Consider the following 25,775-nt stretch of genomic DNA (forward strand, 5'->3'; position numbering starts at 1 on the left):
ATCGGGATACTGTGTTCTCTACACATTACATAAGTTGAAGTCGGAAGTTTACATACACCTTAGCCAAATACGTTAAACTCAGTTTTTCACAATTCCTGACATTTAATCGTAGTAAAAATTCCCTTAATTAGGTCAGTTAGGATCACCACTTTATTTTAAGAATGTGATGTCAGAATGATAGTAGAGAGAATGATTTATTTCAGCTCTTATTTCTTTCATCACATTCCAGCGGGTCAGAAGTTTACATGCTACCAAATACTAATTGAGTGTATTGCCTTTTAAATTGTTAATTTGGGTCAAACGTTTCGGGTAGCCTTCCACAAGCTTCCCACAATAAGTTGGGTGAATTTGGCCCATTTATCCTGACAGAGCTGGTATACTGAGTCAGGTTTGTATGCCTCCTTGCTCGCACACTCCTTTTCAGTTCTGCCCACAAAGTTTTTTTATAGGATTGAGGTCAGTATGATTTTACTTTTTTAAATTATTACTTTCTTAGCTACAGTACACTTTCTTAGCTACAGACCTCAACCATTTTATAACAAGCATGCCAGAGATACAACCTCCTTATCATCACTCAGTGCCTGGGCTTACCTCCACTGTACCCGCACCCCAACATACCCTGTCTGCACGTTTTGCCCTGAATCTATTCTACCACGCCCAGAAATTTGTCCCCAACGCTCTAGGCGACCAGTTTTTGATAGCCTTTAACAGTACCTCATCCTACTCCTCCTCTGTTCCTCGGGTGATGTGGAGGTAAACCCAGGCCCTGCGGGTCCCCAGGCACCCTCATTGTTGACTTCTGTGAACGAAAAAGCCTTGGTTTCATGCATGTTAACATCAGAAGCCTCCTCCCTAAGTTTCTTTTACTCTCTGCCAACCCTGATGTCCTTGCCGTGTCTGAACCCTGGCTTAGGAAGGCCACCAAATATTCGGAGATTTCCATACCCAACTACAACATTTTCTGTCAAGATAGAACTGCCAAAGGGGGAGAGTTGCAATCCCATCATGACACTACAGACATCATGATACTACAAACATCATGACACTACAGACATCATGACACTACAAACATCATGACACTACAGACATCATGACACTACAGACATCATGACACTACAGACATCATGACACTACAAACATCATGACACTACGACATCATGACACTACAAACATCATGACACTACAGACATCATGATACAACAAACATCATGACACTACAGACATCATGATACAACAAACATCATGACACTACAGACATCATGACACTACAAACATCATGACACTACAGACATCATGATACAAACAAATCATGACACTACAGACATCATGATACAACAAACATCATGACACTACAGACATCATGACACTACAACATCATGACACTACAGACATCATGATACAACAAACATCATGACACTACAGACATCATGACACTACAGACATCATGACACTACAAGACATCATGATACTACAGACATCATGATACAACAAACACCATGACACTACAGACATCATGATACAACAAACATCATGACACTACAGACATCATGACACTACAGACATCATGACACTACAGACATATTGATACAACAAACATCATTATACAACAAACATCATGATACTACAAACATCATGACACTACAAACATCATGACACTACAGACATCATGATACAACAAACATCATGATACTACAAACATCATGACACTACAGACATCATGATACTACAAACATCATGACACTACAGACATCATGACACTACAGACATCATGACACTACAGACACCATGACACTACAAACATCATGACACTACAAACATCATGACACTACAAACATCATGACACTACAGACATCATGACACTACAAACATCATGACACTACAGACATCATGATACAACAAACATCATGACACTACAGACATCATGATACAACAAACATCATGACACTACAGACATCATGACACTACAGACATCATGACACTACAGACATCATGACACTACAGACATCATGATACAACAAACATCATGACACTACAGACATCATGACACTACAGACATCATGACACTACAAACATCATGACACTACAGACATCATGACACTACAGACATCATGACACTACAGACATCATGATACAACAAACATCATGACACTACAGACACCATGATACTAACAAACATCATGACACTAACAAACATCATGACACTACAGACATCATGATACAACAAACATCATGACACTACAGACATCATGACACTACAGACATCATGACACTACAAACATCATGACACTACAGACATCATGATACAACAAACATCATGACACTACAGACATCATGACACTACAGACATCATGACACTACAAACATCATGACACTACAGACATCATGATACAACAAACATCATGACACTACAGACATCATGATACAACAAACATCATGACACTACAGACATCATGACACTACAAACATCATGACACTACAGACATCATGATACAACAAACATCATGACACTACAGACATCATGACACTACAGACATCATGACACTACAAGACATCATGATACTACAGACATCATGATACAACAAACACCATGACACTACAGACATCATGATACAACAAACATCATGACACTACAGACATCATGACACTACAGACATATTGATACAACAAACATCATTATACAACAAACATCATGATACTACAAACATCATGACACTACAAACATCATGACACTACAGACATCATGATACAACAAACATCATGATACAACAAACATCATGACACTACAGACATCATGATACAACAAACATCATGATACAACAAACATCATGACACTACAGACATCATGATACTACAAACATCATGACACTACAGACATCATGACACTACAGACATCATGACACTACAGACATCATGACACTACAAACATCATGACACTACAAACATCATGACACTACAAACATCATGACACTACAGACATCATGACACTACAAACATCATGACACTACAGACATCATGATACAACAAACATCATGACACTACAGACATCATGACACTACAGACATCATGACACTACAGACATCATGACACTACAAACATCATGACACTACAGACATCATGACACTACAAACATCATGACACTACAGACATCATGATACAACAAACATCATGACACTACAGACATCATGACACTACAGACATCATGACACTACAAACATCATGACACAACAGACATCATGATACTACAAACATCATGACACTACAGACATCATGATACTACAAACATCATGACACTACAGACATCATGACACTACAGACATCATGACACTACAGACATCATGATACAACAAACATCATGACACTACAGACATCATGACACTACAGACATCATGATACAACAAACATCATGACACTACAGACATCATGACACTACAGACATCATGACACTACAAACATCATGACACTACAGACATCATGACACTACAGACATCATGATACAACAAACACCATGATACTACAAACATCATGATACTACAAACATCATGATACAACAAACATCATGACACTACAGACATCATGATACAACAAACATCATGACACTACAGACATCATGATACAACAAACATCATGACACTACAGACATCATGACACTACAGACATCATGACACTACAGACATCATGACACTACAGACATCATGATACAACAAACATCATGACACTACAGACATCATGATACAACAAACATCATGACACTACAGACATCATGATACAACAAACATCATGACACTACAGACATCATGATACAACAAACATCATGACACTACAGACATCATGACACAACAAACATCATGACACTACAGACATCATGATACTACAAACATCATGACACTACAGACATATTGATACAACAAACATCATGACACTACAGACATCATGATACAACAAACATCATGACACTACAGACATCATGATACAACAAACATCATGACACAACAAACATCATGACACTACAGACATCATGATACAACAAACATCATGACACTACAGACATATTGATACAACAAACATCATGACACTACAGACATCATGACACTACAGACATTGAGACACTACAGACATCATGATACAACAACCATCATGACACTACAGACATCATGATACTACAAACATCATGACACTACAGACATCATGACACTACAAACATCATGACACTACAGACATCATGACACTACAGACATCATGACACTACAGACATCATGACACTACAAACATCATGACACTACAGACATCATGACACTACAAACATCATGACACTACAGACATCATGATACAACAAACATCATGACACTACAGACATCATGATACAACAAACATCATGACACTACAGACATCATGACACTACAGACATCATGACACTACAAACATCATGACACTACAGACATCATGATACAACAAACATCATGACACTACAGACATCATGACACTACAGACATCATGACACTACAAACATCATGACACTACAGACATCATGACACTACAGACATCATGACACTACAGACATCATGATACAACAAACATCATGACACTACAGACATCATGATACAACAAACATCATGACACTACAGACATCATGACACTACAGACATCATGACACTACAAACATCATGACACTACAGACATCATGATACAACAAACATCATGACACTACAGACATCATGACACTACAGACATCATGACACTACAAACATCATGACACTACAGACATCATGACACTACAGACATCATGACACTACAGACATCATGATACAACAAACATCATGACACTACAGACACCATGATACTACAAACATCATGACACAACAAACATCATGACACTACAGACATCATGATACAACAAACATCATGACACTACAGACATCATGACACTACAGACATCATGACACTACAAACATCATGACACTACAGACATCATGATACAACAAACATCATGACACTACAGACATCATGACACTACAGACATCATGACACTACAAACATCATGACACTACAGACATCATGATACAACAAACATCATGACACTACAGACATCATGATACAACAAACATCATGACACTACAGACATCATGACACTACAAACATCATGACACTACAGACATCATGATACAACAAACATCATGACACTACAGACATCATGACACTACAGACATCATGACACTACAAGACATCATGATACTACAGACATCATGATACAACAAACACCATGACACTACAGACATCATGATACAACAAACATCATGACACTACAGACATCATGACACTACAGACATATTGATACAACAAACATCATTATACAACAAACATCATGATACTACAAACATCATGACACTACAAACATCATGACACTACAGACATCATGATACAACAAACATCATGATACAACAAACATCATGACACTACAGACATCATGATACAACAAACATCATGATACAACAAACATCATGACACTACAGACATCATGATACTACAAACATCATGACACTACAGACATCATGACACTACAGACATCATGACACTACAGACATCATGACACTACAAACATCATGACACTACAAACATCATGACACTACAAACATCATGACACTACAGACATCATGACACTACAAACATCATGACACTACAGACATCATGATACAACAAACATCATGACACTACAGACATCATGACACTACAGACATCATGACACTACAAACATCATGACACTACAGACATCATGACACTACAAACATCATGACACTACAGACATCATGATACAACAAACATCATGACACTACAGACATCATGACACTACAGACATCATGACACTACAAACATCATGACACAACAGACATCATGATACTACAAACATCATGACACTACAGACATCATGATACTACAAACATCATGACACTACAGACATCATGACACTACAGACATCATGACACTACAGACATCATGATACAACAAACATCATGACACTACAGACATCATGACACTACAGACATCATGATACAACAAACATCATGACACTACAGACATCATGACACTACAGACATCATGACACTACAAACATCATGACACTACAGACATCATGACACTACAGACATCATGATACAACAAACACCATGATACTACAAACATCATGATACTACAAACATCATGATACAACAAACATCATGACACTACAGACATCATGATACAACAAACATCATGACACTACAGACATCATGATACAACAAACATCATGACACTACAGACATCATGACACTACAGACATCATGACACTACAGACATCATGACACTACAGACATCATGATACAACAAACATCATGACACTACAGACATCATGATACAACAAACATCATGACACTACAGACATCATGATACAACAAACATCATGACACTACAGACATCATGATACAACAAACATCATGACACTACAGACATCATGACACAACAAACATCATGACACTACAGACATCATGATACTACAAACATCATGACACTACAGACATATTGATACAACAAACATCATGACACTACAGACATCATGATACAACAAACATCATGACACTACAGACATCATGATACAACAAACATCATGACACAACAAACATCATGACACTACAGACATCATGATACAACAAACATCATGACACTACAGACATATTGATACAACAAACATCATGACACTACAGACATCATGACACTACAGACATTGAGACACTACAGACATCATGATACAACAACCATCATGACACTACAGACATCATGATACTACAAACATCATGACACTACAGACATCATGACACTACAAACATCATGACACTACAGACATCATGACACTACAGACATCATGACACTACAGACATCATGATACAACAAACATCATGACACTACAGACACCATGATACTACAAACATCATGACACAAGAAACATCATGACACTACAGACATCATGATACAACAAACATCATGACACTACAGACATCATGACACTACAGACATCATGACACTACAAACATCATGACACTACAGACATCATGATACAACAAACATCATGACACTACAGACATCATGACACTACAGACATCATGACACTACAAACATCATGACACTACAGACATCATGATACTACAAACATCATGACACTACAGACATCATGACACTACAAACATCATGACACTACAGACATCATGACACTACAGACATCATGACACTACAGACATCATGATACAACAAACATCATGACACTACAGACACCATGATACTATACAAACATCATGACACAACAAACATCATGACACTACAGACATCATGATACAACAAACATCATGACACTACAGACATCATGACACTACAGACATCATGACACTACAAACATCATGACACTACAGACATCATGATACAACAAACATCATGACACTACAGACATCATGACACTACAGACATCATGACACTACAAACATCATGACACTACAGACATCATGATACAACAAACATCATGACACTACAGACATCATGATACAACAAACATCATGACACTACAGACATCATGACACTACAAACATCATGACACTACAGACATCATGATACAACAAACATCATGACACTACAGACATCATGACACTACAGACATCATGACACTACAAGACATCATGATACTACAGACATCATGATACAACAAACACCATGACACTACAGACATCATGATACAACAAACATCATGACACTACAGACATCATGATACAACAAACATCATGACACAACAAACATCATGACACTACAGACATCATGATACAACAAACATCATGACACTACAGACATATTGATACAACAAACATCATGACACTACAGACATCATGACACTACAGACATCATGACACTACAGACATCATGATACAACAAACATCATGACACTACAGACATCATGATACTACAAACATCATGACACTACAGACATCATGACACTACAAACATCATGACACTACAGACATCATGACACTACAGACATCATGACACTACAGACATCATGATACAACAAACATCATGACACTACAGACACCATGATACTACAAACATCATGACACAACAAACATCATGACACTACAGACATCATGATACAACAAACATCATGACACTACAGACATCATGACACTACAGACATCATGACACTACAAACATCATGACACTACAGACATCATGATACAACAAACATCATGACACTACAGACATCATGACACTACAGACATCATGACACTACAAACATCATGACACTACAGACATCATGATACAACAAACATCATGACACTACAGACATCATGATACAACAAACATCATGACACTACAGACATCATGACACTACAAACATCATGACACTACAGACATCATGATACAACAAACATCATGACACTACAGACATCATGACACTACAGACATCATGACACTACAAGACATCATGATACTACAGACATCATGATACAACAAACACCATGACACTACAGACATCATGATACAACAAACATCATGACACTACAGACATCATGACACTACAGACATCATGACACTACAGACATATTGATACAACAAACATCATTATACAACAAACATCATGATACTACAAACATCATGACACTACAAACATCATGACACTACAGACATCATGATACAACAAACATCATGATACAACAAACATCATGACACTACAGACATCATGATACAACAAACATCATGATACTACAAACATCATGACACTACAGACATCATGATACTACAAACATCATGACACTACAGACATCATGACACTACAGACATCATGACACTACAGACATCATGACACTACAAACATCATGACACTACAGACATCATGACACTACAAACATCATGACACTACAAACATCATGACACTACAGACATCATGACACTACAAACATCATGACACTACAGACATCATGATACAACAAACATCATGACACTACAGACATCATGACACTACAGACATCATGACACTACAAACATCATGACACTACAGACATCATGACACTACAAACATCATGACACTACAGACATCATGATACAACAAACATCATTACACTACAGACATCATGACACTACAGACATCATGACACTACAAACATCATGACACAACAGACATCATGATACTACAAACATCATGACACTACAGACATCATGATACTACAAACATCATGACACTACAGACATCATGACACTACAGACATCATGACACTACAGACATCATGATACAACAAACATCATGACACTACAGACATCATGACACAACAGACATCATGATACAACAAACATCATGACACTACAGACATCATGACACTACAGACATCATGACACTACAAACATCATGACACTACAGACATCATGACACTACAGACATCATGATACAACAAACACCATGATACTACAAACATCATGACACTACAAACATCATGATACAACAAACATCATGACACTACAGACATCATGATACAACAAACATCATGACACTACAGACATCATGATACAACAAACATCATGACACTACAGACATCATGACACTACAGACATCATGACACTACAGACATCATGATACAACAAACATCATGACACTACAGACATCATGACACTACAAACATCATGATACAACAAACATCATGACACTACAGACATCATGACACTACAGACATCATGACACTACAGACATCATGATACAACAAACATCATTTTTTTTATCGGCCGATTAATCGGTATCGGATTTTTTTGTCCTCCAATAATCGTTATCGGCGTTGAAAAATCATAATCGGTAGACCTCTACTACAGACACCACGACACTACAGGCACCACGAACACAACAGACACCACGAACTACAGACACAACCGACATCACAACACCACAGACACCATAAACAACAGACACCATGACACTACAGACATCATGGCACCATGACACTACAGACACCATGACATTACAGACACCATGACACTATAGACACCATGACACTAAAGACACCATGACACTATAGACATCATCACACTACAGACACAACATACACCATGACATTACAGACAGCATGAACTACAGACACCATGACACTACAGACACCATGACATTACAGACAGCATGAACAACAGACACCATGACACTACAGACACCATGACACTACAGACATCATGATACTACAGACACGATAACACTACAGACACCATGCCACTACAGACACCACAACACTACAAGCACCATGACACCACAGACACCATGACACCATGACACTACAAACACCACGGCACTACAGACACCATGACACCACAGACATCATGACACTACAGACACCATTAACCACAGACATCATGACACTACAGACACGATAACACTACAGACACCATGCCACTACAGACACCATGACACTACAGACAACATGACACTACAAACACCACGACGCTACAGACACCACAACACTACAGACACCACGACACTACAGGCACCATGACAATACAGACACCACAAACTACAGACACCACAGACACCACCACACCACCATGGCACTACAGACATCCCGACACCATGACACTACAGACACCATGACACTACAGACACCATGACACTCAGTGACATTGGAATAACAATCAAGATTCTAAGACAGACAAAACAGAAATGAGATAGAGTGACGATCTTCTCTTGGTTTAGATTTGGGTTGTACAGGTGAAGTCGAAAGTTTACATACACCTTGGCCAAATACATTTAAACTCAGTTTATCCACAATTCCTGACATTTAATCCTAGTAAAAATTCCCTGTCTTAGATCAGTTAGGATCACCACTTTATTTTAAGAATGTGAAATGTCAGAGATAGTAGTAGAGAGAATTATTTATTTCAGCTTTTATTTCATTCATCACATTCCCAGTGGGTCAGAAGTTTACATACACTCAATTAGTATTTGGTAGCATTGCCTTCAAATTGTTTAACTTGGGTCAAACGTTTCGGGTAGCCTTCCACAAGCTTCCCACAATAAGTTGGGTGAATTTTGGCCCATTCCTCCTGACAGAGCTGGTGTAACTGAGACAGGTTTGTAGGCCTCCTTGCTCGCACACGCTTTTTCAGTTCTGCCCACAAATTTTCCATGGGATTGAGGTCAGGGCTTTGTGATGGCCACTCCAATACCTTGACTTTGTTGTACTGAAGCCATTTTGCCACAACCTTGGAAGTATGCTTGGGGTCATTGTCCATTTGGAAGACCCATTTGCTACCAAGCTTTAACTTCCTGACTGATGTCTTGAGATGTTGCTTCAATATATCCACATAATTTTCCTCCCTCATGATGCCATCTATTTTGAGAAGTGCACCAGTCCCTCCTGCAGCAAAGCACCACCACAACATGATGCTGCCACCCCCGTGCTTCACGGTTGGGATGGTGTTCTTTGGCTTGCAAACCTCCCCTTTTCCCCTCCAAACATAACGATGGTCATTATGGCCAAACAGTTCTATTTTTGTTTGATCAGACCAGAGGACATTTCTCCAAAAAGTACAATCTTTGTCCCCACGTGCAGTTGCAAACCATAGTCTAGCTTTTTTATGGCGGTTTTGGAGCAGTGGCTTCTTCCTTGCTGAGCGGCCTTTCAGGTTATGTCGATATAGGACTCGTTTTACTGTGGATATAGATACTTTTGTACCTGTTTCCTCCAGAATCTTCACAAGGTTCTTTGCTGTTGTTCTGGGACTGATTTGCACTTAAGCGCCAAAGTACGTTTATCTCTAGGAGACAGAACGCGTCTCCTTCCTGAGCGGTATGACGACTGCGTGGTCCCATGGTGTTTATACTTGCGTACTATTGTTTGTACAGATGGACGTGGTACCTTCAGGCTTTTGGAAATTGCTCCCAAGGATGAACCAGACTTGTGGAGGTCTACAATTTTTTTTCTGAGGTCTTGGCTGATTTCTTTAGATTTTCCCATGATGTCAAGCAAAGAGGCACTGAGTTTGAAGGTAGGCCTTGAAATACATCCACAGGTATACATCCACAGGTACACCTCCAATTGACTCAAATGATGTCAATTGATGCCAGCTGTCAGGGCAGCTCACAGATCACTGCACCTGTACATAGCCCATCTGTAAACAGCCCATCTATCTACCTACCTCATCCCCATACTGTATTTATATATTTATCTTGCTCCTTTGCACCCCAGTATCTCTACTTGCACACTCATCTTCTGCACATCTATCACTCCAGTGTTTAATTGCTATATTGTAATTACTTTGCCACCATGGCCTATTTATTGCCTTAACTCCCTTATCTTACCTCATTTGCACTCACTGTATATAGACTTTTTGTTTTCTACTGTATTATTGACTGTATGTTTTGTTTATTCCATGTGTAACTCTGTGTTGTATGTGTCGAATTGCTATGCTTTATCTTGGCCAGGTCGCAGTTGCAAATGAGAACTTGTTCTCAACTAGCCTACCTGGTTAAATAAAGGTTAAATAAAAAATAAATAAATAAAAACTTAGAAGCTTCTAAAGCCATGACATCATTTTCTGGAATTTTCCAAGCTGTTTAAAGGCACAGTCAACGTAGTGTATGTAAACTTCTGACCCACTGGAATTGTGATACAGTGAATTATAAGTGAAATAATCTGTCTGTGAACAATTGTTGGAAAAATGACTTGTGTCGTGCACAAAGTAGATGTCCTAACCGACTTGCCAAAACTATAGTTTGTTAACAAGAAATTTGTGGGGTGGTTGACAAACAAGTTTAAATGACTCCAACCTAAGTGTATGTAAACTTCCAACTTCAACTGTATATGTTGGCTTCATACACATACGGTATTCATTTTTAACTTCACACAGGACTGAAACAGTACTCTGAACTTCAGATAGTGGAGAGTAGGAGTGTTGGGCTATATGTTGGACTAAAAAGAGCTGAGATACAGAATCCCTGAAGAGAGAGTGTATTGTGATTGAGTTCTGGGAGGCCTGGTTGTGTGTGTATGTGTGCAACCGTGTTCGTATGTGTGCGTGCGACCAAATGTGTGTTTGTGTGTATGTATGCGTGTATGCATTGTGTGTGTGCATGCATGTGTGTGAAAGAGAGACAGAGAGACAGAGAGACAGAGAGACAGAGAGAAAGAGAAAGAGGGAGAGAGAGAGACAGACAGACAGACAGACAGACAGACAGACAGACAGACAGACAGACAGACAGACAGACAGACAGACAGACAGACAGACAGACAGACAGACAGACAGACAGACAGACAGACAGACAGACAGACAGAGAGAGAGAGAGAGAGAGAGAGAGAGAGAGAGCATCTGGTCTATGTGAGGTGGGATAGTGCTGACACCAGATAAGAGTGTTTATAATTACTAGAGGGCTAATCATGGGAGAGGATAGAGACAGACACAGACTGCCAGATAGAACATCCTACACTGCTCTACTGCATCCCAAATGGCATCCTCTTCCCTATATAGTGCACTACTTTCGGCCAAGACCCAAAGGGGTCAAAAGCAGTGCACTACATAGGGAATAGGGTGCCATTTGGGATGGAGGCTACATGTTCTAGAGGTCTAATAGTCCTGGTGCACTAGTATTTAGACAACTGAAATTCTACTCTCAGTACTATGCTTGACTGGATGTTGTGGTCCAGTATGTAGGTAAGTGTAGGTCCCTTTGGTTAGAATGGCTTCATATGCATTCAGACAGAAGATTTTATACAGAGAGTACAGAACACGTTTATGTGATCCCTGCGGGAATTGAACACATGACCTTAACGTTACCAGCACTACACTCTTACCAACTGGACCACAGTCCATGTTTCAATTAAACACAACAGAGCATTTTTGTTGACCTCATAGTTGCATGTGTGTTCCTGTGTGTGTGTGTGCATGCGTGTGTGTGTGTGTTACCGTTTACTATGGTCCTTCTGGAAATCTCCCAGAGGACTAGGCCCAGGGCCCAGATGTCTGTCTGCTTGTACGACTCAAAGATGTCCATGCGGATGCTCTCGTCCAGGACCTCTGGGGCCATGTAACGTTTGGTTCCCACTCTGGGGTTGTTCCCCACATCCAGATAGTCACTGGTCTGGGAATGCATCACAGCCAGACCTGGAGACACAACAGGGTCATATTCACTGGGGAGAAAACATTTTGAAACAGGGAGGTCATACCTGAATTTGCACAATAATAACAGATTTTAGTTCTCCTCTAGCCCTCTAGCCCTCTCTCCTTCTAGCCCTCTCTCCTCAAGCCCTCTCTCATCTAGCCCTCTCTCCTTCAGCCCTCTCCCCTTCAGCCCTCTCCCCTTCTAGCCCTCTTCCTTCTAGCCCTCCCTCCTTCTAGCCCTCTCTCCTTCTAGCCCTCTCTCCTCTAGCCCTCTCTTCTCTAGCCCTCTCTTCTCTAGCCCTCTCTCCTCTAGCCCTCTCCCCTTCTAGCCCTCTCCCCTTCTAGCCCTCTCTCCTCTAGCCCTCTCTCCTCTAGCCCTCTCTCCTTCTAGCCCTCTCTCCTCTAGCCCTCTCTTCTCTAGCCCTCTCTCCTCTAGCCCTCTCTCCTCTAGCCCTCCCCCCTTCTAGCCCTCTCTCCTCTAGCCCTCTCTCCTCTAGCCCTCTCTCCTCTAGCCCTCTCTCTTTTAGCCCTCTCTCCTTCAGCCCTCTCTCCTTCAGCCCTCTCTCCTCTAGCCCTCTCTCCTCTAGCCCTCTCTCTTTTAGCCCTCTCTCCTCTAGCCCTCTCTCCTTCAGCCCTCTCTCCTCTAGCCCTCTCTCCTCTAGCCCTCTCTCTTTTAGCCCTCTCTCCTCTAGCCCTCTCTCCTTCAGCCCTCTCTCCTCTAGCCCTCTCTCCTCTAGCCCTCTCTCCTTCTAGCCCTCTCTCCTCAAGCCCTCTCTCATCTAGCCCTCTCTCCTTCAGCCCTCTCCCCTTCAGCCCTCTCCCCTTCTAGCCCTCTCCCCTCTAGCCCTCCCCCTTCTAGCCCTCTCTCCTCTAGCCCTCTCTCCTCTAGCCCTCCCCCTTCTAGCCCTCTCTCCTTCTAGCCCTCTCTCCTTCTAGCCCTCTCTCCTCTAGCCCTCTCTCCTCTAGCCCTCTCTCTTTTAGCCCTCTCTCCTCTAGCCCTCTCTCTTTCAGCCCTCTCTCCTCTAGCCCTCTCTCCTCTAGCCCTCTCTCCTTCAGCCCTCTCTCCTCTAGCCCTCTCTCCTCTAGCCCTCTCTCCTCTAGCCCTCTCTCCTCTAGCCCTCTCTCCTTCAGCCCTCTCTCATCTAGCCCTCTCTCTTTTAGCCCTCTCTCCTCTAGCCCTCTCTCCTTCAGCCCTCTCTCCTCTAGCCCTCTCTCTTTTAGCCCTCTCGCCTCTAGCCCTCTCTCCTTCAGCCCTCTCTCCTCTAGCCCTCTCTCCTCTAGCCCTCTCCCCTTCTAGCCCTCTCCCCTTCTAGCCCTCTCTCCTCTAGCCCTCTCTCCTCTAGCCCTCTCTCCTTCTAGCCCTCTCTCCTCTAGCCCTCTCTTCTCTAGCCCTCTCTCCTCTAGCCCTCTCTCCTCTAGCCCTCCCCCCTTCTAGCCCTCTCTCCTTCTAGCCCTCTCTCCTCTAGCCCTCTCTCCTCTAGCCCTCTCTCCTCTAGCCCTCTCTCTTTTAGCCCTCTCTCCTTCAGCCCTCTCTCCTTCAGCCCTCTCTCCTTCAGCCCTCTCTCCTCTAGCCCTCTCTCCTCTAGCCCTCTCTCTTTTAGCCCTCTCTCCTCTAGCCCTCTCTCCTTCAGCCCTCTCTCCTCTAGCCCTCTCTCCTCTAGCCCTCTCTCTTTTAGCCCTCTCTCCTCTAGCCCTCTCTCCTTCAGCCCTCTCTCCTCTAGCCCTCTCTCCTCTAGCCCTCTCTCCTTCTAGCCCTCTCTCCTCAAGCCCTCTCTCATCTAGCCCTCTCTCCTTCAGCCCTCTCCCCTTCAGCCCTCTCCCCTTCTAGCCCTCTCCCCTCTAGCCCTCCCCCTTCTAGCCCTCTCTCCTCTAGCCCTCTCTCCTCTAGCCCTCCCCCTTCTAGCCCTCTCTCCTTCTAGCCCTCTCTCCTTCTAGCCCTCTCTCCTCTAGCCCTCTCTCCTCTAGCCCTCTCTCTTTTAGCCCTCTCTCCTCTAGCCCTCTCTCCTTCAGCCCTCTCTCCTCTAGCCCTCTCTCCTCTAGCCCTCTCTCCTTCAGCCCTCTCTCCTCTAGCCCTCTCTCCTCTAGCCCTCTCTCCTCTAGCCCTCTCTCCTTCAGCCCTCTCTCATCTAGCCCTCTCTCTTTTAGCCCTCTCTCCTCTAGCCCTCTCTCCTTCAGCCCTCTCTCCTCTAGCCCTCTCTCTTTTAGCCCTCTCGCCTCTAGCCCTCTCTCCTTCAGCCCTCTCTCCTCTAGCCCTCTCTCCTCTAGCCCTCTCTCCTCAAGCCCTCTCTCATCTAGCCCTCTCTCCTTCAGCCCTCTCCCCTTCAGCCCTCTCCCCTTCTAGCCCTCTCCCCTCTAGCCCTCCCCCTTCTAGCCCTCACTCCTTCTAGCCCTCTCTCCTCTAGCCCTCTCTCCTCTAGCCCTCCCCCTTCTAGCCCTCTCTCCTTCTAGCCCTCTCTCCTTCTAGCCCTCTCTCCTCTAGCCCTCTCTCCTCTAGCCCTCTCTCTTTTAGTCCTCTCTCCTCTAGCCCTCTCTCCTTCAGCCCTCTCTCCTCTAGCCCTCTCTCCTCTAGCCCTCTCTCCTTCAGCCCTCTCTCCTCTAGCCCTCTCTCCTCTAGCCCTCTCTCCTCTAGCCCTCTCTCCTTCAGCCCTCTCTCATCTAGCCCTCTCTCATCTAGCCCTCTCTCCTCTATCCCTCTCTCCTCTAGCCCTCTCTCCTCTAGCCCTCTCTCCTCTAGCCCTCTCACCTTCAGCCCTCTCTCCTCTAGCCCTCTCTTCTCTAACCCTCTCTCTTTTAGCCCTCTCTCCTCTAGCCCTCTCTCCTTCAGCCCTCTCTCCTCTAGCCCTCTCTCCTCTAGCCCTCTCTCCTCTAGCCCTCTCTTCTCTAGCCCTCTCTCTTTTAGCCCTCTCTCCTCTAGCCCTCTCTCTTTTAGCCCTCTCTTCTCTAGCCCTCTCTCTTTTAGCCCTCTCTCCTCTAGCCCTCTCTCCTCTAGCCCTATATCCTCTAGCCCTCTCTTCTCTAGCCCTCTCTCTTTTAGCCCTCTCTCCTCTAGCCCTCTCTCCTCTAGCCCTCTCTCCTCTAGCCCTCTCTCTTTTAGCCCTCTCTCATCTAGCCCTCTCTCCTCTAGCCCTCTCTCCTCTAGCCCTCTCTCCTCTAGCCCTCTCTTCTCTAGCCCTCTCTCTTTTAGCCCTCTCTCCTCTAGCCCTCTCTCCTTCAGCCCTCTCTCCTCTAGCCCTCTCTCCTCTAGCCCTCTCTCCTCTAGCCCTCTCACCTTCAGCCCTCTCTCCTCTAGCCCTCTCTTCTCTAGCCCTCTCTCTTTTAGCCCTCTCTCCTCTAGCCCTCTCTCCTTCAGCCCTCTCTCCTCTAGCCCTCTCTTCTCTAGCCCTCTCTCTTTTAGCCCTCTCTCCTCTAGCCCTCTCTTCTCTAGCCCTCTCTCTTTTAGCCCTCTCTCCTCTAGCCCTCTCTCCTTCAGCCCTCTCTCCTCTAGCCCTCTATCCTCTAGCCCTCCCCCCTTCTAGCCCTCTCTCCTTCAGCCCTCTCTCCTCTAGCCCTCTCTCCTCTAGCCCTCTCTCCTCTAGCCCTCTATCCTCTAGCCCTCTCTCCTTCAGCCCTCTCTCCTTCAGCCCTCTCCTCTCTATCCTTCTCTCCTTCAGCCCTCGCCTCTCAAATCAAATTTCAAATCAAATCAAATGTATTTATATAGCCCTTCGTACATCAGCTGATATCTCAAAGTGCTGTACAGAAACCCAGCCTAGAACCCCAAACAGCAAGCAATGCAGGTGTAGAAGCACGGTGGCTAGGAAAAACTCCCTAGAAAGGCCAAAACCTGGGAAGAAACCTAGAGAGGAACCAGGCTATGAGGGGTGGCCAGTCCTCTTCTGGCTGTGCCGGGTAGAGAGTATAACAGAACATGGCAAAGATGTTGAAATGTTCCTCTCCTCTCTATCCCTCTCTCCTTCAGCCCTCTCCTCTCTATCCCCCTCTCCTTCAGCCCTCTCCTTTCCTCCCACCTCATCCTCCTCTCACCCAGGTCAGCGATGCAGCACTGTCCGTTCATCTTGACCAGGATGTTTCGGCTCTTCAGGTCTCGGTGGGCGATGGCGGGTTTGCCCTGGCAGCTGAGTATCTCTGTGTGAAGGTGGACAAGACCACAGGCTACAGACAGGCACATCCTTAGGCAGCCCTCTGGGTCCACGCTGCTGCACTGGAGGAAGTCGTAGAGACTACCCAGCTGGTGGAAGTGGGTGATCAGCCACAGCTGAGTAGTGGAGTTCTGAGACGTCATGTCAGATGCTATGAAGCCTGAGGGAGAGAGGACAGAAGGTATTGTAATCGTCAGACCAGGCCAGGCAAGCTAAATCAAGTGTACCTGAAGTCATTGAAAGAAAACAAACACTATTTTGATTCCAGGGGAATTGTTAGAAATGTAGGACTTGTTCTAAAAGTGAACTAACAGGATTACGCTGACTCACCCAGGATGTTGTCATGTCTGAGCTGTACAGTGTTGTAGATCTCTGTCTCTCTGAACCAGGACTGCTCATCCCTGGAGGAGAAGATCTTCACTGCAACACTCTCTCCCATCCAGGTGCCTCTCCACACCTCTCCATACCGGCCCTTACCTGGGTAGAGAGGGACAGAGGAACAGGCACACAGCAGAGATGGAGCGGGTTGGTGTAATGATGTCATCACACTAGTAAGACTGGAAATGAACCCAAAGGGTCCATGAACTCCATAACATATTGGTACATAAACTCCATAACCTATTGGTACATAAACAACATAACATATTGGTACATAAACACCATAACATATTGGTACATAAACTCCATAACATATTGGTACATAAACACCATAACATATTGGTACATGAACACCATAACATATTGGTACATGAACGAGTGAGTTTGAGTAAGGCACTGAGAGACATAAAGGAGGGAGTGAGAATGAAGAAGAGTATTTTACCGATGCACTCGACCAGAGAGATCTGTCGAGCCATGGTCCTCTGTACCAGGTATGGCAGACCAGTCCCACTGCCTGAGGTACAGAACTCATCAAAGACATCCTGCAGACACAGAGAGAGTCACACACATCAAGGATCACAGTCACCTGCCACTTGTTGTCATGTAGCAATTTCATAATATACTTTAAGTACCAATATTATTGCTAAAGGGGCAGTGATCTTGTTACTGATTCTGTGACATCTACATGTCCTCTTGTGTATCAATACAATTATATTCAATTTCATTCAATTCCATTCTTACCCCATAGGTGGGATCTGCCCCACTGGGGACCTTGAGCATGGTGATGGCATGGTCCTTGTTGTAGCCAAGCCTGTGGTGATGTGATCTGGAGCAGAGCCACAACACCAGGCCACACACACCCACAGAGAGGAGCAGCAGCAGGGGGGCAGCCACCAGCAGAGTCATACCGTTCCCCTCCCCCGTAGGCTCAACTGCTGGACAGTCGACACACACAGAGTCATACAGGTAAGAGGGAATAGCAGAAAGACAAGATGATTTTGATATAAAAGCCCACCAACAGCCACCAGGGGGAATCAGAGGCCTGTATGACACTGCCCTGTTAGTCAGACTCCCAGAGAGTTCTGTATGACACTGCCCTGTTAGTCAGACTCCCAGAGAGTTCTGTATGACACTGCCCTGTTAGTCAGACTCCCAGAGAGTTCTGTATGACACTGCCCTGTTAGTCAGACTCCCAGAGAGTTCTGTATGACACTGCCCTGTTAGTCAGACTCCCAGAGAGTTCTGTATGACACTGCCCTGTTAGTCAGACTCCCAGAGAGTTCTGTATGACACTGCCCTGTTAGTCAGACTCCCAGAGAGTTCTGTATGACACTGCCCTGTTAGGCAGACTCCCAGAGAGTTCTGTATGACACTGCCCTGTTAGGCAGACTCCCAGAGAGTTCTGTATGACACTGCCCTGTTAGTCAGACTCCCAGAGAGTTCTGTATGACACTGCCCTGTTAGTCAGACTCCCAGAGAGTTCTGTATGACACTGCCCTGTTAGTCAGACTCCCAGAGAGTTCTGTATGACACTGCCCTGTTAGTCAGACTCCCAGAGAGTTCTGTATGACACTGCCCTGTTAGTCAGACTCCCAGAGAGTTCTGTATGACACTGCCCTGTTAGGCAGACTCCCAGAGAGTTCTGTATGACACTGCCCTGTTAGTCAGACTCCCAGAGAGTTCTGTATGACACTGCCCTGTTAGTCAGACTCCCAGAGAGTTCTGTATGACACTGCCCTGTTAGTCAGACTCCCAGAGAGTTCTGTATGACACTGCCCTGTTAGTCAGACTCCCAGAGAGTTCTGTATGACACTGCCCTGTTAGGCAGACTCCCAGAGAGTTCTGTATGACACTGCCCTGTTAGTCAGACTCCCAGAGGAGTTGTTCCATAATAGAACTACTGAAATATGAGCCTCAAGTTTGACTGCTGGTCTCATTTTCTGCCTGGTAGTTAATTGATTGATTCAAGTCACTGACTGACGAGAGAGTGTTTCGGGTCTGAATCAGTCCCTGATTCTAGAGGGGAAGTATGGACCTCATATGAGACCAGACATGCCATAAGGGGTTCTACACTGTTGGAGAGGCTTCTAGAGTAGATGCAGTGTTCTGACCTGGGTCTGGTGGAGCGGAGCTGTTGACATTACAGAGAGGGGGTTCTAGACTAAAGAACATGTATCTCCAGTGTTCTGACCTGGGTCTGGTGGAGCGGAGCTGTTGACATTACAGAGAGGGGGTTCTAGACTAAAGAACATGTATCTCCAGTGTTCTGACCTGGGTCTGGTGGAGCGGAGCTGTTGACATTACAGAGAGAGGGTTCTAGACTAAAGAACATGTATCTCCAGTGTTCTGACCTGGGTCTGGTGGAGCGGAGCTGTTGACATTACAGAGAGAGGGTTCTAGACTAAAGAACATGTATCTCCAGTGTTCTGACCTGGGTCTGGTGGAGCGGAGCTGTTGACATTACAGAGGTTGTTGGAGCAGCAGAGGACGTACAGTCCCTGGAAGCTGGTGTAACACTGTTCCTTGTAGTGGTCCCTCTGGAAGCAGCCCCTCTCCTCTCTGCCATGCACCTTGGTGTAGAAGCAGTAGTCACCCCTACAGGTGCCGTTCCTACATGTCCCCTTGTTGTTCTCACATGTACACAGAAGGTTGGCGCTGTCGTCAGGGCCTGGGGGAGAGGGAACCATTGAGTGTGTGTGCTGTGTAAGTATGCACAAACACATGCTCGCACACACACAAACACACACAAACGTGAACATAAAGGCACAGGACAGATTTATAATAAACAGTAACACAGCTCTATAGAGTAACTGTGGTTCACAATATTACACAGAAACAAATTTACCCTCTGATGATGACCCCACGGATGACTGATCTGCAAAATATAAAAGACAGTGGTGAGAGAAAGTCCAGTTTTGGTGGGCATGAGGCTGAGGCTAGGCCTGGGCCTGAGGCTAGGTTTCTCTCTCCCTGGGGGGGGTTTCTCTCTCTCCCTGAGGGGGGTTTCTCTCTCTCCCTGAGGGGGGTTTCTCTCTCCCTGGGGGGGCTTCTATCTCTCTCTGAGGGGGGTTTCTCTCTCCCTGAGGGGGGTTTCTCTCTCTCCCTGAGGGGGGGTTTCTCTCTCCCTGGGGGGGTTTCTCTCTCTCCCTGGGGGGGGGGGTTTCTCTCTCCCTGAGGGGGGTTTCTCTCTCTCCCTGGGGGGGGGGTTCTCTCTCTCCCTGGGGGGCGGTTTCTCTCTCTCCCTGAGGGGGGTATCTCTCTCCCTGAGGGGGGTTTCTCTCTCTCCCTAAGGGGGGTTTCTCTCTCCCTGGGGGGGTTTCTCTCTCTCTCCCTGGGGGGGTTTCTCTCTCTCTCCCTGGGGGGTTTCTCTCTCTCTCCCTGGGTGGGGTTTCTCTCTCTCTCCCTGGGGGGGGGGGGTTTCTCTCTCTCTCCCTGGGGGGGTTTCTCTCTCTCCCTGAGGGGGGTTTCTCTCTCTCCCTGGGGGGGTTTCTCTCTCTCCCTGAGGGGAGTTTCTCTCTCCCTGGGGGGGTTTCTCTCTCTCCCTGAGGGGGGTTTTTCTCTCCCTGGGGGGGGTTCTCTCTCTCCCTGGGGGGGGGGAATTTCTCTCTCCCTGGGGGGGGTTCTCTCTCTCCCTGAGGGGGGTTTCTCTCTCTCCCTGAGGGGGGGGGGGTTCTCTCTCCCTGGGTGGGGTTTCTCTCTCTCCCTGGGGGGGGGTTCTCTCTCTCCCTGAGGGGGGTATCTCTCTCCCTGAGGGGGGTTTCTCTCTCTCCCTGGGGGGGTTTCTCTCTCTCTCCCTGGGGGGTTTCTCTCTCTCTCCCTGGGTGGGGTTTCTCTCTCTCTCCCTGGGGGGGGGGGGGGGGTTTCTCTCTCTCTCCCTGGGGGGGTTTCTCTCTCTCCCTGAGGGGGGTTTCTCTCTCCCTGGGGGGGTTTCTCTCTCTCCCTGGGGGGGTTTCTCTCTCTCCCTGAGGGGAGTTTCTCTCTCCCTGGGGGGGTTTCTCTCTCTCCCTGAGTTTTTTTTTTCTCTCCCTGGGGGGGGTTCTCTCTCTCCCTGGGGGGGGGGTTTCTCTCTCTCCCTGAGGGGGGTTTCTCTCTCTCCCTGGGGGGGGTTTCTCTCTCTCCCTGAGGGGGGTTTCTCTCTCCCTGGGGGGGTTTCTCTCTCTCCCTGGGGGGGTTTCTCTCTCTCCCTGAGGGTTTTTTTTCTCTCCCTGGGGGGGGGTTCTCTCTCTCCCTGGGGGGGGGGTTTCTCTCTCTCCCTGAGGGGGGTTTCTCTCTCCCTGGGGGGGTTTCTCTCTCTCCCTGGGGGGGTTTCTCTCTCTCCCTGAGGGGAGTTTCTCTCTCCCTGGGGGGGTTTCTCTCTCTCCCTGGGGGGGTTTCTCTCTCTCCCTGGGGGGGGTTTCTCTCTCTCCCTGAGGGGAGTTTCTCTCTCCCTGGGGGGGTTTCTCTATCTCCCTGAGGGGGGTTTCTCTCTCCCTGGGGGGGTTTCTCTCTCTCCCTGAGGGGGGTTTCTCTCTCCCTGGGGGGTTTCTCTCTCTCCCTGAGGGGGGTTTCTCTATCTCCCTGAGGGGGGTTTCTCTCTCCCTGGGGGGGTTTCTCTCTCTCCCTGAGGGGGGTTTCTCTCTCCCTGGGGGGTTTCTCTCTCTCCCTGAGGGGGGTTTCTCTCTCTCCCTGGGGGGGTTTCTCTCTCTCCCTGAGGGGGGTTTCTCTCTCCCTGGGGGGGTTTCTCTCTCTCCCTGAGGGGGGTTTCTCTATCTCCCTGGGGGGGTTCTCTCTCTCTCCCTGAGGGGGGTTTCTCTCTCCCTGGGGGGGTTTCCCTTTCTCCCTGAGGGGGGTTTCTCTTTCCCTGGGGGGGTTTCTCTCTCTCCCTGAGGAGGGTTTCTCTCTCTCCCTGAAGGGGGTTTCTCTATCTCCCTGGGGGGGGTTCTCTCTCTCTCCCTGAGGGGGGTTTCTCTCTCCCTGGGGGGGGGGTTTCTCTCTCTCCCTGAGGGGGGTTTCTCTATCTCCCTGGGGGGGTTTCTCTCTCTCCCTGCGGGGGGTTTCTCTATCTTCCTGAGGGTAGTTTCTCTCTCTCCCTGGGGGGGGTTTCTCTCTCTCCCTGAGGGGGGTTTCTCTATCTCCCTGGGGGGGTTCTCTCTCTCCCTGAGGGGGGTTTCTCTCTCCCTGGGGGGGTTTCTCTCTCTCCCTGAGGGGGGTTTCTCTCTCCCTGGGGGGGTTTCTCTCTCTCCCTGAGGGGGGTTTCTCTATCTCCCTGGGGGGGTTTCTCTCTCTCCCTGCGGGGGGTTTCTCTATCTTCCTGTGGGGGTTTCTCGCTCTCCCTGAGGGGGGTTTCTCTATCTTCCTGAGGGGGTTTCTCTCTGTCCCTGAGGGGGGTTTCTCTCTCCCCCTGGGGGGGTTCTCTCTCTCCCTGGGGGCGTTTCTCTCTCTCCCTGGGGGGGTTTCTCTCTCTCCCTGAGGGGGGTTTCTCTCTCTCCCTGGGGGGGGTTCTCTCTCTCCCTGAGGGGAGTTTCTCTCTCCCTGGGGGGGTTTCTCTCTCTCCCTGGGGGGGTTTCTCTCTCTCCCTGGGGGGGGTTTCTCTCTCTCCCTGAGGGGAGTTTCTCTCTCCCTGGGGGGGTTTCTCTATCTCCCTGAGGGGGGTTTCTCTCTCCCTGGGGGGGTTTCTCTCTCTCCCTGAGGGGGGTTTCTCTCTCCCTGGGGGGTTTCTCTCTCTCCCTGAGGGGGGTTTCTCTATCTCCCTGAGGGGGGTTTCTCTCTCCCTGGGGGGGTTTCTCTCTCTCCCTGAGGGGGGTTTCTCTCTCCCTGGGGGGTTTCTCTCTCTCCCTGAGGGGGGTTTCTCTCTCTCCCTGGGGGGGTTTCTCTCTCTCCCTGAGGGGGGTTTCTCTCTCCCTGGGGGGGTTTCTCTCTCTCCCTGAGGGGGGTTTCTCTATCTCCCTGGGGGGGTTCTCTCTCTCTCCCTGAGGGGGGTTTCTCTCTCCCTGGGGGGGTTTCCCTTTCTCCCTGAGGGGGGTTTCTCTTTCCCTGGGGGGGTTTCTCTCTCTCCCTGAGGAGGGTTTCTCTCTCTCCCTGAAGGGGGTTTCTCTATCTCCCTGGGGGGGGTTCTCTCTCTCTCCCTGAGGGGGGTTTCTCTCTCCCTGGGGGGGGGGGTTTCTCTCTCTCCCTGAGGGGGGTTTCTCTATCTCCCTGGGGGGGTTTCTCTCTCTCCCTGCGGGGGGTTTCTCTATCTTCCTGAGGGTAGTTTCTCTCTCTCCCTGGGGGGGGTTTCTCTCTCTCCCTGAGGGGGGTTTCTCTATCTCCCTGGGGGGGTTCTCTCTCTCCCTGAGGGGGGTTTCTCTCTCCCTGGGGGGGTTTCTCTCTCTCCCTGAGGGGGGTTTCTCTCTCCCTGGGGGGGTTTCTCTCTCTCCCTGAGGGGGGTTTCTCTATCTCCCTGGGGGGGTTTCTCTCTCTCCCTGCGGGGGGTTTCTCTATCTTCCTGTGGGGGTTTCTCGCTCTCCCTGAGGGGGGTTTCTCTATCTTCCTGAGGGGGTTTCTCTCTGTCCCTGAGGGGGGTTTCTCTCTCCCCCTGGGGGGGTTCTCTCTCCCCCTGGGGGCGTTTCTCTCTCTCCCTGGGGGGGTTTCTCTCTCTCCCTGAGGGGGGTTTCTCTCTCTCCCTGGGGGGGGTTCTCTCTCTCCCTGAGGGGTGTTTCTCTCTCTCCCCTGGGGGTTTCTCTCTCTCCCTGGGGGCGTTTCTCTCTCTCCCTGGGGGGGTTTCTCTCTCTCCCTGAGGGGGGTTTCTCTATCTCCCTGGGGGGTTCTCTCTCTCCCTGAGGGGGGTTTCTCTCTCTCCCTGAGGGGTGTTTCTCTCTCCCTGGGGGGGGGTTTCTCTCTCCCTGGGGGGGGGTTCTCCCTCTTCCTGAGGTGGGGTTTCTCTATCTCCCTGGGGGGTTTCTCTCTCTCCCTGAGGGGGGTTTCTCTCTCTCCCTGAGGGGTGTTTCTCTCTCTCCCTGAGGGGGGGTTTCTCTATCTCCCTGAGCGGGGTGTCTCTCTCTCCCTGGGGGGGTTCTCTCTCTCCCTGGGGGCGTTTCTCTCTCTCCCTGGGTTTTTTTTTCTCTCTCCCTTAGGGGGGTTTCTCTCTCTCTCTGAGGGGGGGTTCTC

The 25,775-nt window shown here is 46.9% G+C and overlaps 1 protein-coding gene across 1 annotated transcript in view; it reads right to left on the reverse strand.

Moving 5' to 3' along the window:
* The window catches only part of LOC120059582 (serine/threonine-protein kinase receptor R3-like), a 57,761-nt gene that overhangs the window by 14,142 nt on the left and 17,844 nt on the right, over positions 1-25,775 (reverse strand). Inside the window, exons 3-9 of the mRNA XM_039008713.1 lie at positions 21,496-21,525; positions 21,082-21,318; positions 19,392-19,585; positions 19,093-19,192; positions 18,603-18,749; positions 18,157-18,432; positions 13,939-14,136 (exon numbers count right to left, since the gene is read on the reverse strand). Coding sequence (XP_038864641.1) covers positions 13,939-14,136; positions 18,157-18,432; positions 18,603-18,749; positions 19,093-19,192; positions 19,392-19,585; positions 21,082-21,318; positions 21,496-21,525 — 1,182 coding nt within the window. The remainder of the gene's footprint in view (positions 1-13,938; positions 14,137-18,156; positions 18,433-18,602; positions 18,750-19,092; positions 19,193-19,391; positions 19,586-21,081; positions 21,319-21,495; positions 21,526-25,775) is intronic.

This window comes from Salvelinus namaycush, chromosome 14 (assembly GCF_016432855.1).
Source record: "Salvelinus namaycush isolate Seneca chromosome 14, SaNama_1.0, whole genome shotgun sequence".
Classification (NCBI taxonomy): Eukaryota; Metazoa; Chordata; class Actinopteri; order Salmoniformes; family Salmonidae; genus Salvelinus; species Salvelinus namaycush.